Source organism: Fulmarus glacialis, unplaced genomic scaffold (assembly GCF_000690835.1).
Source record: "Fulmarus glacialis isolate BGI_N327 unplaced genomic scaffold, ASM69083v1 scaffold46176, whole genome shotgun sequence".
NCBI lineage: Eukaryota > Metazoa > Chordata > Aves > Procellariiformes > Procellariidae > Fulmarus > Fulmarus glacialis.
In genome coordinates, this window is record NW_009217124.1 from 1 (window position 1) to 15,376 (window position 15,376).

Below are 15,376 nucleotides of genomic sequence, written 5' to 3' on the forward strand. Positions count from 1 at the left end.
TACATACCCCTTCTCCCTCAAACGCCGTGGCCTGCGGGCACTTCCTTTCTCTTCTTCCTCTCCCTCCTCCCTCCAGGGTTTTCATTTGGAAGATGCCCGCTTTGGACGTTCAGAGCTGGCAGCTGGCCTGCCCATCGGGCTTGCTGTGCGAGGGCAGCGGTCTTGCTGCGCCCAGCGGTACGGGGCACCCTGAGCACGGGCACCGTGCGAGGGCCTGTGCCTGAGCAGCGGAGTCGGGACGTCTGCTCCGGGCAGGGCTGTGGGGCATCTGCATGGCCCAGAGGAGAAAGCCCAGGGAAAACACAAATATGGAGCAGCCCTCAGTGTTACAGAAGAGCGTATCCAAAGAGTGTCCATAGCTGACGATGTGAATTGCAGCTACGGCTGGCCTAGTGCTGTGGGGGGGACTGTGTAGAGGAGACAAATCCCCATGAGTAGGGAGAGTTTTCCTTGAGATACTTGGGTGCATCTATTGGAGGACTGCATGCCCACTCCTACCATCTTGCCTCTCTCCAATTTTCTCCTGCACATTGGCCCATTTCCTTTTGCCGATTCTCTCTAAATCTTCTCTTTACTTCTCCTCTTGCTTGTTGCGTCAGGTTTCTTTTCCAAGACAATTACTCCTTTTTACGTATTTCTTTACCTAGAATAGTGTAAAAGAAAATAGGGCCCTGAAGTGATTTGGATGTTTGTAAACCAATATTATTTGTCTGCAAAAACATGTAGTGAGTATAATTGACTTCCATTGTTACCATCGTACTGTGCCATATTACAAATGCTTAGGTTGAAAATTACTTCCATGTCTTGAGCAGTTTGTGTACGGTACATTTGTTTTGTTTAAATTATTTATTCAAGTAAAAAATATACTAGAAGGCTAATCCAGAAGAAAAAGAAGAAGTCAAAGACGCGATCATGTAAGGAAAAGCACAGGCACTGGAGCAGGTAAGAGACCTGTGCTGAGCTGATCTGCTCAGCAGCCATGTTAGCGCTTGCTCAGTCTTTGGGTGATTCCAGAGGGAAGCTGGGCTTCCCCCAGCAGAGCATTAAAGGAGAACAGCTCCTCATGAGATTGTTTTTAAGCCGTTTGCTGTTTTTTTCCTTGGACTGGCTATATAGTATGGCTGTGAAAAGTTTTCCTTTGAAATCTTTCTTGAAAGAAAATACGGGGTTTAGCAGAAAGGACATGCTTTGCTTTAGAAACCGTAACAGAAAGCAAAACAGAAGGTGAACATTATAATCTGAAATATGAACTTTTCCATTTCAGTAGTTTCAGTTTTCAGAAGTTTTCAAAGTACAGCTGAAGTTTGCCACAGAAGACTTAAAGGAGAAGGAGTGTGTGGGAGTGTGTGTGCACATGTATATTGTTTTTGTCAGGCTTTTCTGTGAAGAAAGGTCTTTATTTTCTAGTCAGCATTATTACCTACCTGCTTTTGTTTGCATAAGAGGTTGTTAAAAAGATTTAAATCTCCTCCCCAAACCAACACTAACTCCAAACAATCTAACCCCGCAAATCATTCCTTTTTACTTCTTTTAGGATTTTCTGCAGTGCCTATAGCTGTTGCGTCCTTTTGTGCGTGACAGTGCAGTGTTCATCTGTGTGTTGTAGAGACAAAGTCTTAAGCAGAGGCAATGTAAAGCTACCCTGGTACCAGGTCCAAGGTGGCAGAAGTACTTCAGAAGTCTTTGCATGAAGCTGCAGTGAGTAGCTTCTGCACTTCCCAGGTGAAGGAGGGCTTCATGGCAAGGTTCCTTGCAGGGCTTGACGAGCCTATTGCTCATGACGAGGTGTTCCTGCACTGGGATGAAAATCCTGCTCTGGAAATGTATCTATGTTGAGGACCGGCTTAGTGGATAAGCTGTAATACGACACAAAGAGGAGGGTTTTGCTCTCCACTGCTTCATCGTGGCATCAGAAGGAGCCATACCCCACCTTCCTGCAGAGTCTTGTCCTGGGGCAAGATGGCCAAATGGCCCTTGCAGCAGACCTGGTGGTTTGTGGCTGTGTCTTCACCCTGCTGTTCAGTACTCTATTCTGTCAACCTTGGGCAGACATTGCCATCTGCTAACTGCCCCAGTCTTGGCCCAAATCCTGACAAAAGCTTTCCTTGACGGCTGAGAAAATTATGTCCCTTCTTAGTTATTTGTGACCAAGTTCCCTCACCAAGACATCTCATTCAATATCTAAAATAAACAGAAGAAAGGGGGCCTTTGTCTTTTTTTGGTTTTAATCAGTGTAATAACTCTTAACTTTACAACTGCAATGAGAGCCTGTTTGTCCAGCTGTAATGAGGAGGGTGCTTGTCTGCTAGAGCACTCAGTGCTGGAGGCACTGTAGAAGGAGGCTCAGTAGAAGGAATATAACTGCAAAAGGAAGACAGTACAGGCTGCTTTTTTTTGGAGTTAAAAATAATTCTCTTAGAATTCCACCTCTATAGTTTCAGTTTTAGTGTGTAACTGAGTTCTGGCTGTTCTTTACAAACTTTATTTCCCAGACACGCATAACAATACTACAGGAAAATATTTCAATAAACAAATTGTGGATGTTCATTACTTGAAACACCCCATGACAAATTTTTCAAATATGTACTTCATCTGTGACTGCTGTTCATTTCAGTGCCAGATGCTGATTGTTACAAGGTTGCATTTGCTGGGTTTTTTTACTTTCTCTGTGAACACACTGCATTAGGATTCCAGTTTTGTCAAATCACTTCCATTGTAAGGCCTGCCAGCTCTACTGCTATCCTGATTTACTCATCCTGTATGAAAGCTTCAGTTATTTTAGTGAATTGCACAGATAACTCATAGGTATACCGACTGCAAGATATTTTGCAATATATACATTTGTTTTACCAATACTGCGTTTGGAAGGAAAACAAAAACATTTATTTGGAGTTGAATGCTTTGGACTGAGGTTACTAGGTCAACAGTAAATTTTAAAAACTATTTGAGACATTTCTTGATGGCATTTTAAAATTATAGCTTAAGGTTACACTGCTTCACATGATTCTGTTTGGTTCCTTTGATGCTGAAGATCTACAGCTGACTTATGTGTAAGATATATGTGTAAGATATATTTTTAAAAACATTAGCCATGATTTAAAGTAACAAGAGACACTGTTCAGATGAGGGGAGAAACCCATCCTTTGGGAGGAAGTGAGTTAGGTTCAGTAGTTTTGTTGAACCTGAACCAAGAAAGAAACCATTAGTAACTCAATCTTTGCAAGAAGACTTGAGGAAGATCCCAGCTCCTGCCTACCTGTTGATTTTAGCAGCAGCCCAGACATTGGAGATGTCAGGAGTGTTACAGAGGAAGGCTCTAAAACAGCTGGCTTGTATTTAGCAGTATTTTAGAGCACAGTGAAAGGACTAAGGAAGCAGCTAGGGCAATAGTGGTATTGTGATACAGTTATTAATTGCTAAAGAGAGCAGGCCCCTTGCTGTCACTGCTCAAGAGACATCAGGGACGCTCTTGTTCTGAAAAATTCAGATGTTAAGTGAAACTGTAGATGCAAAGTTTCAGATCTCCCTTAACAATCATTTTAAACAAATATAACCTCCTTCCACTAACAAAGAAATAAATCTGGATTGCATATGCTGTTTCATAGTAAGTTGTTTTGATGCTCAGAGTGCCATAGTGGAAGAAAACAAATACCACCTTTATTTATGGCTTTCACTTTTTTATTTCCCAAGTGAGAAACATAAAGAAAAAAACAGATGGCTATTGACTCATAAAAGCTGCTATCAGAAGTTCAATTGTTTTGTAAAATTCCCTTCCCACACTGTTCTGTCAGAGTGGTATTTGCCTGCTGCGGTAGCCCTACTTGCTGTTAGAGACAGGTAGCGTGTTAGAGATAAGCCCTCTCTTTACTTTTCCTTCCAAAATTAAGCTTAATTTTGTTTTTGTCTCCCCTCCCCCCCCAACCTAGCTACCACTCCAATGCTCTGCATGTTCTACTGAAAAATGGTACCATGTCGTCCTCCTTATGTCTGGATAGTGCTGGAAAGGAGTGACTGTTTTCTTTCTAGCGGAATACATATCTAATGTAAAGTCGTTTGCTGCTGAACAAGAATGTTTCTGTGCCTAATACTGTTTCTAGCTACATTTGGGTAAATTAGATGAACCTCCACTGAAAGTAGTGTTACCTAATGGCAAAATATTTGTAAGTAAGAATTATTTATTGTGCATTCATCATCATGGAGATATTATGAAAAATAACCCAGGATGTTAGTCAAAAAAAGCCCTATATCTGCACAGGCATTCTACAGAATAGCAATATGTCACTTTGTAGTTCTACATTAAACTTGCATGCGAGAAGTTACAGCTGTGGATGCCTGCGTCTTTCAGATTCTGTTTCAATAAACCTGTGAGAAAGAAGAAAGTGAAGGCCCTTCAGCTTTACAGCAGTTTCAAAGCAGAAGCTTTATTACCTTTTTTTTAATCCTATACGCTTTATGTTTTTACACAGACATAGCTTCTCAGTGAAGATAAATGATGAGACTCTACCTTAAAAAGCCTTTGGGTTTTCATTAATCCGCGTTAGGTTAAAAGGGAATCAGAATTCTAAAAATACAGCACATCAGAGGAACAAGGTATTTTTCAGGTCAAGGTCCTCTTTTCCATCTGGTGCTATTTGGTAGTTCTAACATCTTCCGTCTCCCCCTACTTCTCCATCTGTAAATAACTCACTGAAGTAAATGCTTGGAATAATTACAGCAAAGAATGATAAAATGCAGGTTGAACTTAATCTCTTTGGGATCCAAAATGAAAAACATAACTACAGACATCACAGTTATTGAAAAACTGTGGAGGTCTCCAGTCAGCAGGTGTATGAAGTGGGAATAATGTCAGAGCTTTGGGATTGCAATTGTGCTGTTCAAAAAAATGTCAAAAGGAGTATTAGTTCAGGAGAGGGGAAAAAATAGCCTAGCAGGGCTGATTTTCAAGAGCAGCCTGCCGTTTTGCTTCTGCAAATAATTATAGACTCATATTTTAACAGTTAGATGTCTAAGTGCTTGCATCCATTTATTAGGAAGTTGGAGATCTAACTACAACAAAATGTGTGCAAACTTCCAAAACTGGAAGGAGGTTTGAGATGCTTCTAAAACTGATGAATCAATCAACAGCTGGATTGCTTTCCAAAAGTTTATGGGAACAAAATGTCTTTTTTTGCATGAGGTCAGCATTGCCCCAAGAAAGAGTCCTGGAGTAGCCCACGAGATGAGGTGCTTTAGAACTTCCTGGGTTAACGTGAAAGAAACAATCTGCTCCTGCTGGGGTTTCATATCTCTACCAGGAATGCACAAGGGGGGCCGGACTGTAGGCACACTGTTCGCTGCCGCTGCCTTACTCAGGCATTAGAACTACTTTGGCATCTCAGTTTAAGAAGGAGACAAACTGGTTGCTTGGTTAGCTGTCTGGGACTGCTGTGTGCTGGCTGCCTGTGTTGCCGTGATACCACCTTGTGCCAGCTGCCTGTATAGGTGCCCGCCTTAGGCGGCTCATTAGTAATACGGACTCAATCAAGGTACCTAGAGTAGGAGGTCTGAAACTGAGAAAGAAGATGCCTTTTTTGAATGATTTGAAACCCTATGTGTAGGGCTGCATAAGCAGCATCCAGCATAGGTTACCAGAGCCAACATTTCTCTTCTTCCCTGTTCCTCACTGTTGCTGCCCAGGGCAGTACCAGGCCATCTCTCCTCTGAAGAAAGAATTCTTTGACAAAGAGGCATGAACCACTGTCTCCTCTTTGCCAGAAGAGGGACTATTATGAAAAACAAAAGATTCCGTTTTGGTGAGGGGGTGTGGGGTGAATCTTAGAAATGCTGTGCAGCTTTTACAAAGTATTTGGGGGCTGTCCCAGAATGAGGAAGAATGGGACATGACTCAGTATGTGTGACACCCAGCAGCATAAGATCCTTTCTATTACTCATGCAGGATGGAGCGGAAAAGATCTGTCAGTAGTGTTCAGTTTACACATGGTTTTCACTTAAGTGCTTGACGGAAGAAAGTTTCATTGCTTTATTTAGTGTATTTTAGATCCAAGAAAGGATACTTGCTATATAGCTGAAAAACTATTCGTCTCTGTGGCTGGCTTATTAACATACCAGAAACCGGCCCTTAGGACATAGCAGCCTGACTCCCTTGTAAAGGGTCATGAGAGTGAGCACAAACACAACAGACTCTTACCTTTCGTATTGCCAGTGTGATGCAAAGTGATTGTGAAAATAAGAATGAGCCCATTTTAAATGTCTGTAATGTGATAAAAATTGCTGACTGTTATTGTGTCATACTCTCCCTCAAACTAAACTTTACATTCAAAGATGAATGTATTCACAAATCTTAGCTGCTGTTCACACATACAAAAAAACGTGCAAATGTCATTTGAAGTTGTTCACTCAGCTGGGAGACTCCCCTCACCCCCATCTTGTCTCCTGCAATTACCCTTTGCCCCTTTCCTCCAGCAGCTATTTCTTCCTAGCTGTTATGTTTTACCATCCTTCAAAAGACAGCAGCCCCGCTCCTGCTGCCTGTCAGATGTGGTGAGCTAGACCCGACAGAAAGCCATCACCTGGGGAGGATTGAGTCTCGGCACCAGCATTTGCAGAGTCTCCTCCAGCACTCAGTCTCTGCAGTGCTAAGGGTTACTGTTTCAGCTCAGCAGAAGCAGAAGAGATCCAAAACGGGCTTCTTCCCCCCCGTTCCTGCAGAAGCATACCCTTTCCAAGTAGCCAGATAGCCTTCAAAGGCAGACTGAAGCTTTAACGCACAGCTAACAGCAGTCTGAAATGTAGAGTGAGTCAGGCATTTTGCAGCCTTACAGCGGGAAGGAGGCAGGTGCTCAGGACAGGAGTGGAGGAGCAGCAGCCAGTGAGACAGCAGGAGAAGTAGCCTGGGCCTTGCAAAATGGAGGCCACTGCTGGGTCATTCACTTACAAAGACAGAAAGATCATATGAAGAGTCCACAGGGGTCTGGCTGGCTTTCTACGTCACTGGGAGTTGCCTGATGTGCAGGCAAGGAGACTGCTTCTACAGCTTGTCCTGGCAGCTTTTGAAGTAGAGAAAACGGCCAGAGAAGGCTTAGCAAACTATCAAAAGGGTTTTCCACTTCAGCGCAGGAGAGAGGAAATGAGACAGCAGAGGGGGATTGATTTTCCTGGTGAGTTTGGCTCATCAACAAAATGAGCAGTTCACTTGTCTTCCCCTCAAGGTCAGCAGAGTGACCATGTGTCTCACTGTGCCCTTCAGGACCTTTTCTGTTGCAGGGCTTGCTCAGTTTTCAGTCAATCCTCATGGAATTACTGGTTCGTCACAGCAATGCTGGTGCCTGGCCTGCCATGTCACTCAAGAAGAGATGGCACGACCGAGAGTTAAAAGTCCACGCTGTGGAGGCACAGGCTGTTTCCTAGTCCCTGTCTTGGGGACCATATGTGTCAGTGGTGGAGCCTTTGGAACATGTGTCACATGTAGCATGAACTGACAACCTAAACTGAAGTTACTCAGTCACTTTGGGTACAAAGGCTACTTTAGGAGGAGCTTGCCTGTTTATATAGGTTTCAGATGACTTCATTTTTCAAAAGTGCATGGAGTGCATCCAAAGCAAATAATTTTTCTGTGGTGAATGGGAAGACCAAAAGGAAAAGTCTGGAGAAAGGAGGATGGATGGTCTTCCTTTAATGTCAAAGCTGACATAAACACGTCTCCTCCAAACCCTTCTCACAAGATAATTTTCTCAGCAAGACACAGATTGCTTCAATCTCTGTGTAGCAGCCTTTGAAGCTTCCCCCTTATTGCTGTTATGGAGGAGGCAGGGTTGTCTTTGAGAATTTCTGCAGCACTGAAGTGTTCCTCTTCCAGAGGCTTTCACACGATCGGATAGTTGGTTGCTCCAAACAGCTCCCTCTTTGGAACTTCTCTGACATCACACAAGGGCAAACTGATATGTCTGTTTTGCAAAATTATTACATTAAAAAAACTAAAAAGGCTTCCTTAAAAATATTCTGACCAGCTCTATGTAACGCCTCAATTTTCATTAGACACAGGCCCAGCTAAGAAGATGACGAATGGTGTTGGAAAGGAGCCACCAATTAGGAGACATAAATTTTTCTGTCAACAGGATAACCCCTTTTGCAAAACTTGTCATATGTTTATTCCTTTTCTGTTTGTGAAGGTATTTGTTTGGCAGGGATATTTTGCATGAGGGGAAGAATTTATAAATTGGTTTTTTACGGTTGTCATTGCTGCGCTGTTTTGAGTTCCTGTCTTGTGGGATATTTTCCCTGTTCAGAGTTCTTGCTCCCCAATCTGTCTGTTGTCTGTCACTCTTCCATTTGCAATCCTTTTGGGGAAAAAATGACTCTACTTATTTCTGCAGTGAGTTCTGGGTTGGAAACACTTGTGATGGTAGTAGGCACCTTGGGAGCATAGGACTTGGGGCTTGCAACGCCTTCAGGTTGCAGGCTTAGGAATGCTGCTATATGGGTGTTCCCAAAAGGAAGAGAAATGCATTTCTGAGCATTTCTTTCTTAAAAAAAAAAGCCTGTTACGCTTGCATCCTAGTAAGTTTAAGATACAACTGAAGACATACGGACTTTTTTCCAGTTTACACACTTTCTTTACCCCCATTCAGAAAACTTGATAGCTTCCACACTTCCTTTTACTGTATAGGAAATTTTACTCACTTTACTTATGGGAAGCTGCATACATCCTTTATTCATCTGCATGCAGTGATTCACAGCTGCTGCTGTGTTTCTTAATAGCTTATTGCAAGTCATTTTATGAAATCATCAGTAGCAAATGCTTAACAGATATTAGAAAAAGAAACAAGGAAGTTCTGTATACCTGTGCATATGTGTGATACACAGAGAGCAAGAGTTGCCTGTGCATGTTATGATATTTGGCAAGAGACTGAATGAGAAGGACAGATAGCTGGTGGGATTTCAGATGGGCACTGATAGATGTTGACATGACCTTAAAGCCTACCAGATTCTTATGTGGAAACCCAGCTTCAGGAAATGGAGCATACGATGACAGGTTTTTGAGGGGTGGCTGAAAAGTTATAACTGTGTAACGGGTATCTACTGGGACACTGAATAGACCTGCATTGTTTTTCACCTGTGTTGTGGAGAGGGGGACATACATGTTAATGAGTGCAATTGTTTTGTCTTGGCTACAGACCACATGCAGACCATCTACTAGTGTCTAATGTAGGCATAGTTACGACTCCACCTGTCCATGGCTGATCTGAAGCGCTCATTACTGTTTTGATATCAGACACAATAGTAGTCATCTCACTGCCTCTAATGTGTGATGGGTCAGGGTCCGAGCACATCCTTCTGGGTGTGACCATGCTTTGGTGAAGGCAAAGGTTAAGGCAGGTTTTGGGGCTCTAAACTGCAACTTACCAACTCTTTTTTAAAGTACCTTTACACTGCAAAAGCAAACACACTTGTGTTCCATAAAGTCTCGCTGTTTGTCTTCAGGGTGGAATTTGTGGTTTTTTAAACTGATGGTGAGGCTGAATCTGGCTTACCTAAGCAGCCACCTTCGTGCCTGAGCTAAACTGCTACCGCTTCTTGTGGTGGAGTGCAGGAATCTCTGTAGAGATGGAAGATGGGCAGCTAGTGGCAGCTTAGTCCTTGCCTGTAAACAACTTTGTATTTAGGGGGAAATTTTCCAAAGTACCTAAGTGATTTAGGATCCAAAGTCTCCATTTCAGTTATTTCCAGGCTGTGGAATGAGATAAACCTTTTTCAAAGTGTAATTCTGTCTTGCTTCTTACAATGCCATCTGCCACCAAGATGCCCTCTTTTCTTAATTACCTTGTTCCTCTTTTCCAGGTTGGCCTTCCTTCTATGATGTGATCAGTCCTGATGCAATTACTTTCAATGATGATTTCTCCTACGGGATGCATCGGATTGAAATATCCTGCAGTCAGGTTAGTTTATAGCACACACAGACCATTCCGATGGCAAAGGCTGCAAAAATCATTACAGCATGCTGTACTTTCCCTAAGATTTGCAAACCTTTCAGTTCCATTAAATAGTAATCATTGTGAGAGAGCACAATGGGTCGTAGGTATAACAGCTGGGTGGAACGAGCTGAAGGCACAAAGGGCTCATTGGAATGCACATTGTTGTCTCATGTGAGATTTAACAGAGCAGATGTAAATGGTTGGACTTGGTGCTGAGTCTACAAAAACTGTCCGTCTGAAGAGGGTCCCTTCAAAGGAGCTCCTGAGCCTGGCCGGCTGACTCCACCCGTGAGCAGTTGAGAGGGAAGTTGAAAGCAGTGGAGCGACTGTCTGTGTGCTGATTCCATCACTGTGCATTACTGTGCAGCCGTGCTAACTCATTCCCAACACTCATTCCCAGCGCAGTCCTAATGGCTGCCTCAAATAATGAAGTCAGTAGTCATTCAAAACATGCCCAAATTTTCCGTTATCTGTCTTGTTCTACTTTCTGTCATCCTTTCTGCTGCCCTCCTCTCTGTGAAGGGAATGGCATCATCATTACCTAGCAAAGGGAGAAGCTGCTGCATTGGCGTTTGGCAGAGGTACGCAGCAGCTTGCAGTCCTCTAGCTCCACATGCTCAAACTCCTCCTGAGAGAAGCAGCAGCTTCATTTGGGCCGTGAGAATTTGCTGTTCTCTTTCCAGACAGTATTCATGGAGGGATAACTGATTTCATCCCTGACAGTATGCATCCTTACTAGGCAGTCAGTCCTTGTATATAAATGCTCAGGGTGAGTTAAGAAGCTTTCCAAAAAGAGGCAAGATTGTCTTTATAGACAATCCATTAACTTCACTCTGGGTAGAGGGTTTGGCCCAACATGTTAATGGCCAAATCAGCGTGCCTGCTAGTATGTCATGTGTACTACATAATTCTGTAGTTTCTACATTGATTATATGCTTTAGAAGATCCATTTAACACTTTTTGGGAACATCCATTTCCCTAAATTCCCTAGTGAGGTAGCAATGGGACTGCAGACTGGGAATCTTGTGCTTTGCCAGTGATTACTGGCACAATCAAAAATGCAACCCACTGTCTTCAGCTCTGCTTAGTAGGCCTGAATAGTGCTAAAATAAGCATACTGCCAGCCTGCTGAACACCCTTCAAGAGATGGCCAGAGCTCCTGGTTTCACCTGAGAGAAGCCCAAGGCAGCCTGTGGTCAGGCCAAGGAATCTGGGAATGTCATTTACCTGTTGCCAAACAAAATAGCGCTAGCAGACCTGAGACCAGCAGTATTAGTAGCAGTCACACGCAGACATCATAAAATTAAAGCAAAACCAAAAACTGAATTTAAAGCATTAAGAAAAAAATGCGACCAAAGTTGCTATATAATCCAATGGCAACTTCGTATCAGCTACTCCAACTTCCTGGGGCAATAACCCCACTGATGATCAAGTCACACAAGAAGATAGCTTGAGGAGTGGTGAGCATCTTTGCAGCCACTGCTCAGCACAGTTAATACCGCTGCATTGTGTGTCCATAACAAAACCATTTCCTCCCCTCCTCAGAGCCCTAGGAATGTGAATCACACATGCAGCTGCAAAAAAATGCAGTTTTACTGCAGCCTGGAAAGCAGTGGGATTGATATGCCAGGCCTTGGTAGAACTGGAGGGAAATACCCTCTCCCACACCCAAAACTGTATTAATCTTTTGCAGATGAAAAAGTAGTTGATTTTTCTTTAAAAGTCCTTCCACCTGTCTGAGAGAATAAAAAAAATCTTTTAATGTTCTCCATTATAGAAAGCAAACATTGGGGGAAAATTGCTGTAATATTAATCAAAGACATCCATGAGATTATCCTAGAAATAACTTCTACAGTTTTTTGAAAACACATCACCCTGGATATATTTAAAAGGTCAATGATTAGTGACAGGTAGAAGTTAATTACAAATGCATTTGAGGAATATTGTAAAACGGGTTGCATCTCTCTTTTTTTTCTCTTTCCTGCTCGAGAGTCCCTTCCCCTCAGGTCTCCCTAGCTATTATTTGTACCTGTATAAATCAATAAAATTCTGTAGTCACGGAAGTACTGTTTGCACATTGATAGCTCAGACTCGGCTACAGCAGCTGACTGCAAGCTGCTTTCCGTGCCTCCCATCAGCATATTAGAACCAGGAGGCTTGGGAGATCCAAGCATACTGACAGTTAGCAGTGACCCCCCCTTTCCTGCTCCCAAACACATACTTCAAATGCTTTACTCTAACCGTTTCACCGTCCCAGTGCATTCTGCTCAATATATTTATGTGCAAGGCCGCAACAGATGATTGTTCCTTTTTGGGAGGCTTTGCAGACATGTACATACGTCCTAGAAAAATGGTCGGCACCTATTATGTGTGGGGAGGACAGTAAAATCAATTCATCCTTTGTACTCTCAGCTGAGGGCCAGGTTTCTTATACTGTGATACAAAGGATTGAATTACGTTTCTTTTCAGGGCAGATGAGTTATAGAGTCCTCTACAGAGAGAATCGCCACATAAATTTTTGGTGAGGGGTAATCTCAAAAGGTAACAAATTTTGCAGTAATCCAATCCTGGTGTGATCCTGCCATCACAAGAAGGTGTAATGAGACTGCCTTGGACTCTCACACAGCTTCTCAGGTTTTGTGAGGAAAACCTTTTTGATAGATTGTCTTTGTAGTCTGTGTGTGAGTATATTACTCCTGCAGACCGTTTCTCTCTACGGTTTCTCTTGTTCTGTTTCTGTCCAGTGGAGAGGGAATGATTTATCTTTGGTTAAATGTTAATCTGGAAAAGATCTGTTTAACACTTCTAGCCAGGAGGTTTTGAAGCATTCTTAGTTGAGATAAGATGATTTAATTAGGATGCTGAGCATTTAGAAAAATACTCTCTCTGGGACACTTAAGTTTTTTTGGATTTTTTTTTTCCCAAGGTATGGAAAAGCTTTATAATCAGGTGAAATGCTTCGTTGTGAGAGACCCCACTCTGAGAAACAGCTGAGGTTTTCTGCCCAAACTGCCTAAAAAAAGGCCTTCAATCTAAAGGAAAATTAAATAAAATAAGCAGCGGAGAATGGAAGAAAGGGTGGCAAGACAGCAGTCTTTCAGGAACAAGACTTGAAACTTTGTCTTCTCTAGTTCCCATGCAACTCACCTTTGCCTTTTCCTTATTTGCATGTTTTGTTTTCCTTTGTTACAAAGCCAAGCAGCTGCTGCTTAACCCAAAGTCATCCATGTCTTTTCCCATTGCCTCTGGGAGCTCGTCCTGCTGATACCACGGGCTAGAAGCGCCCTCGTTTGTTTTTGGGGTCCTTGCTGGACTGCCGTGGCTGTTTCAGTGACACTTCTCCAGGAGCAGGGAGCCCGCCCTGGGATGTGGCTGCGCGGGTGGGACCGACAGGCAGGAGCGCTGAGGCTTCACATGCCTACCTGCCCTGCTCCCAGAGTCAGTGAGGATTATTGTTTCAGCTGTCATTAAACGAGAAGAGTTTCTGTCCCTCCTAGCTGGTATGAGAGCCTCCCCCAGCCTTTCAGTCTGTTGAGAGAGTTTAACCTGAAGCCAAGACACTACCTGCTTCTACAGACACCCTGCCTACTGCTTTGGTGAATTAAAGACCATAACAGCAGGAGAACATTAGCAACACATTAACTGCAGGGTAGAGATTTGCCATCGCTAACTCGTTCACAGTTCGGAATAATCAGTATTGCCTCTATGTATTTGGGATACTATGAATTGATTAAATGTTGAGAATAATTTGCAGTCTTTAATTTTTGCGTCTGACTGTGAGCCCACAAGCAGCTCTGTGATCTCAGTTACATCATTCCGGCTCTCACTGAGATCAGCTATTGACTGGAAAGGCCAAGGCTGTTTGGTAAAGCAGCATGACTTTCCTGTTCAAGATAAATGTTTCTCCAGTGCAAGGGTTTTTTTTTTTATTTCTCATGGCAGTTCACAAAAATGAACTTGTGGAATTTAAGTGACTAATTACAAGAAGTTCTTATTATCCGGATAAGTTGTCAGCCATAATGTGCAGTGATAGTAATCCTAATTTTTGAATAAGGACCAACTGGATCAGCTTTTCAAAATATTGTACTCTTCTGTAAAGCAAGGGACTGTTACCTTTCTTGCAGACAGGAGCAGTAGTGTTCACCCTGAATACCACTGCGAGTATCTGAGGCTCATTCATACAGAGCAAAAGTGTCAATAGACCATCTGTAGTTTCATATTCCTTACAAAAAGCAAATTCAGCATCATTCCTATTTATGATTGCTCCCAGCTAAAGATTATTCATTCAGAAATATTTTACGTATCTTCACTACAGGTCTTTTTCAGTCACCTGTCCCTGTCTCCTATATACTACAGAAAGTAGTATGAGATGAGTAGTGGGTGAGCTCCATCCCCTCCAAGGGCAAGGAGCAGAGGTGGACCCAAAAGGACACTGATGCTCAGAAGAGTGCCAGGCTGTGGAAAGAAAAAAAATGAGTATGAGGGCATGCTCCAAAGAATATCTTCACTGCTTTAGGTCTTTGCCGGGATCATCAACGGGTTTAGTGTTTTCTTACTGAGGGGCGAAGCAGATGAGGAGAGCCCAGACCTCAGGCTGCCCTTTCCTTACACAGCTATCCTTACAGCAGTAAGTGAAACGTGGGCAGTGCTGCCCTCACCACCATGTTTTTAACTGAGCTCCTGCCCTGAGATCATTACAGAGAACAGGCGGCTTCTGAGAAATAGTGGCCCAACCAAACATACGCAGTGGCACAATGGGAAACACCCAGGAAATTTGGGCTTGAAGTCTTAGGCGCCCGCGGTATCTCAGAAGATCATCTTCGTGGATCACTCTTGCAAATAAATGTAGGTTGTAAATACCACTTGAAAGGGCGTTGTAGGCACCAATGTGCTTCCTTGGAAGCAGCTGCTAGTCATTGCTTAACACCACGGTGATGCCATCAAGCTGCACAGAGACACAGTGATACTCTGTTGTATTTTGTTTCAGTGTGGTGCTCACCTGGGGCATATTTTTGACGATGGACCTCGCCCAACTGGCAAACGGTACTGCACAAACTCTGCTTCGTTATCTTTCAAGCCAGCAGACAAGAACAACGCCGGAGAAGGCAGCGGTAACACCAGTCCTGCCCAAACAGGCAAAGCTGAGCTGTAGGACGAAGCAAAGCCTGTAGAAAACTGCGCTGATCCCACACAGCTTACAAGGAATGTTTTCTAAATTGCCTGCTCTCTTATATCCTAAGAATGCTTAAATGTATGGAAGCGTTTTGCACCATCCTTCTTCCTCACCTTTTCGGAACTGAGGCCTTGCCTGCCCGTGCGTTTACTATATAGTTGGATTGAAAAATGTGTTGACTGACTCCACAGGTTTCCTTTTCCTTTCTTTTCTTTGAGAATGCTTTGGGGAA

At 43.2% G+C, this 15,376-nt stretch overlaps 1 protein-coding gene across 1 annotated transcript; it reads left to right on the top strand.

The window, feature by feature from the left end:
- Window positions 1–92: 92 nt before the first annotated feature.
- MSRB3 (methionine sulfoxide reductase B3) lies at window positions 93–15,123 on the top strand. Its single transcript, XM_009579539.1, has 3 exons — window positions 93–177; window positions 9,838–9,935; window positions 14,959–15,123. The coding sequence occupies exons 1-3, from the start codon at window positions 93–95 to the stop codon at window positions 15,121–15,123; spliced, it is 348 nt and encodes a 115-aa protein (XP_009577834.1).
- The last annotated feature ends 253 nt before the right edge of the window (window positions 15,124–15,376 follow it).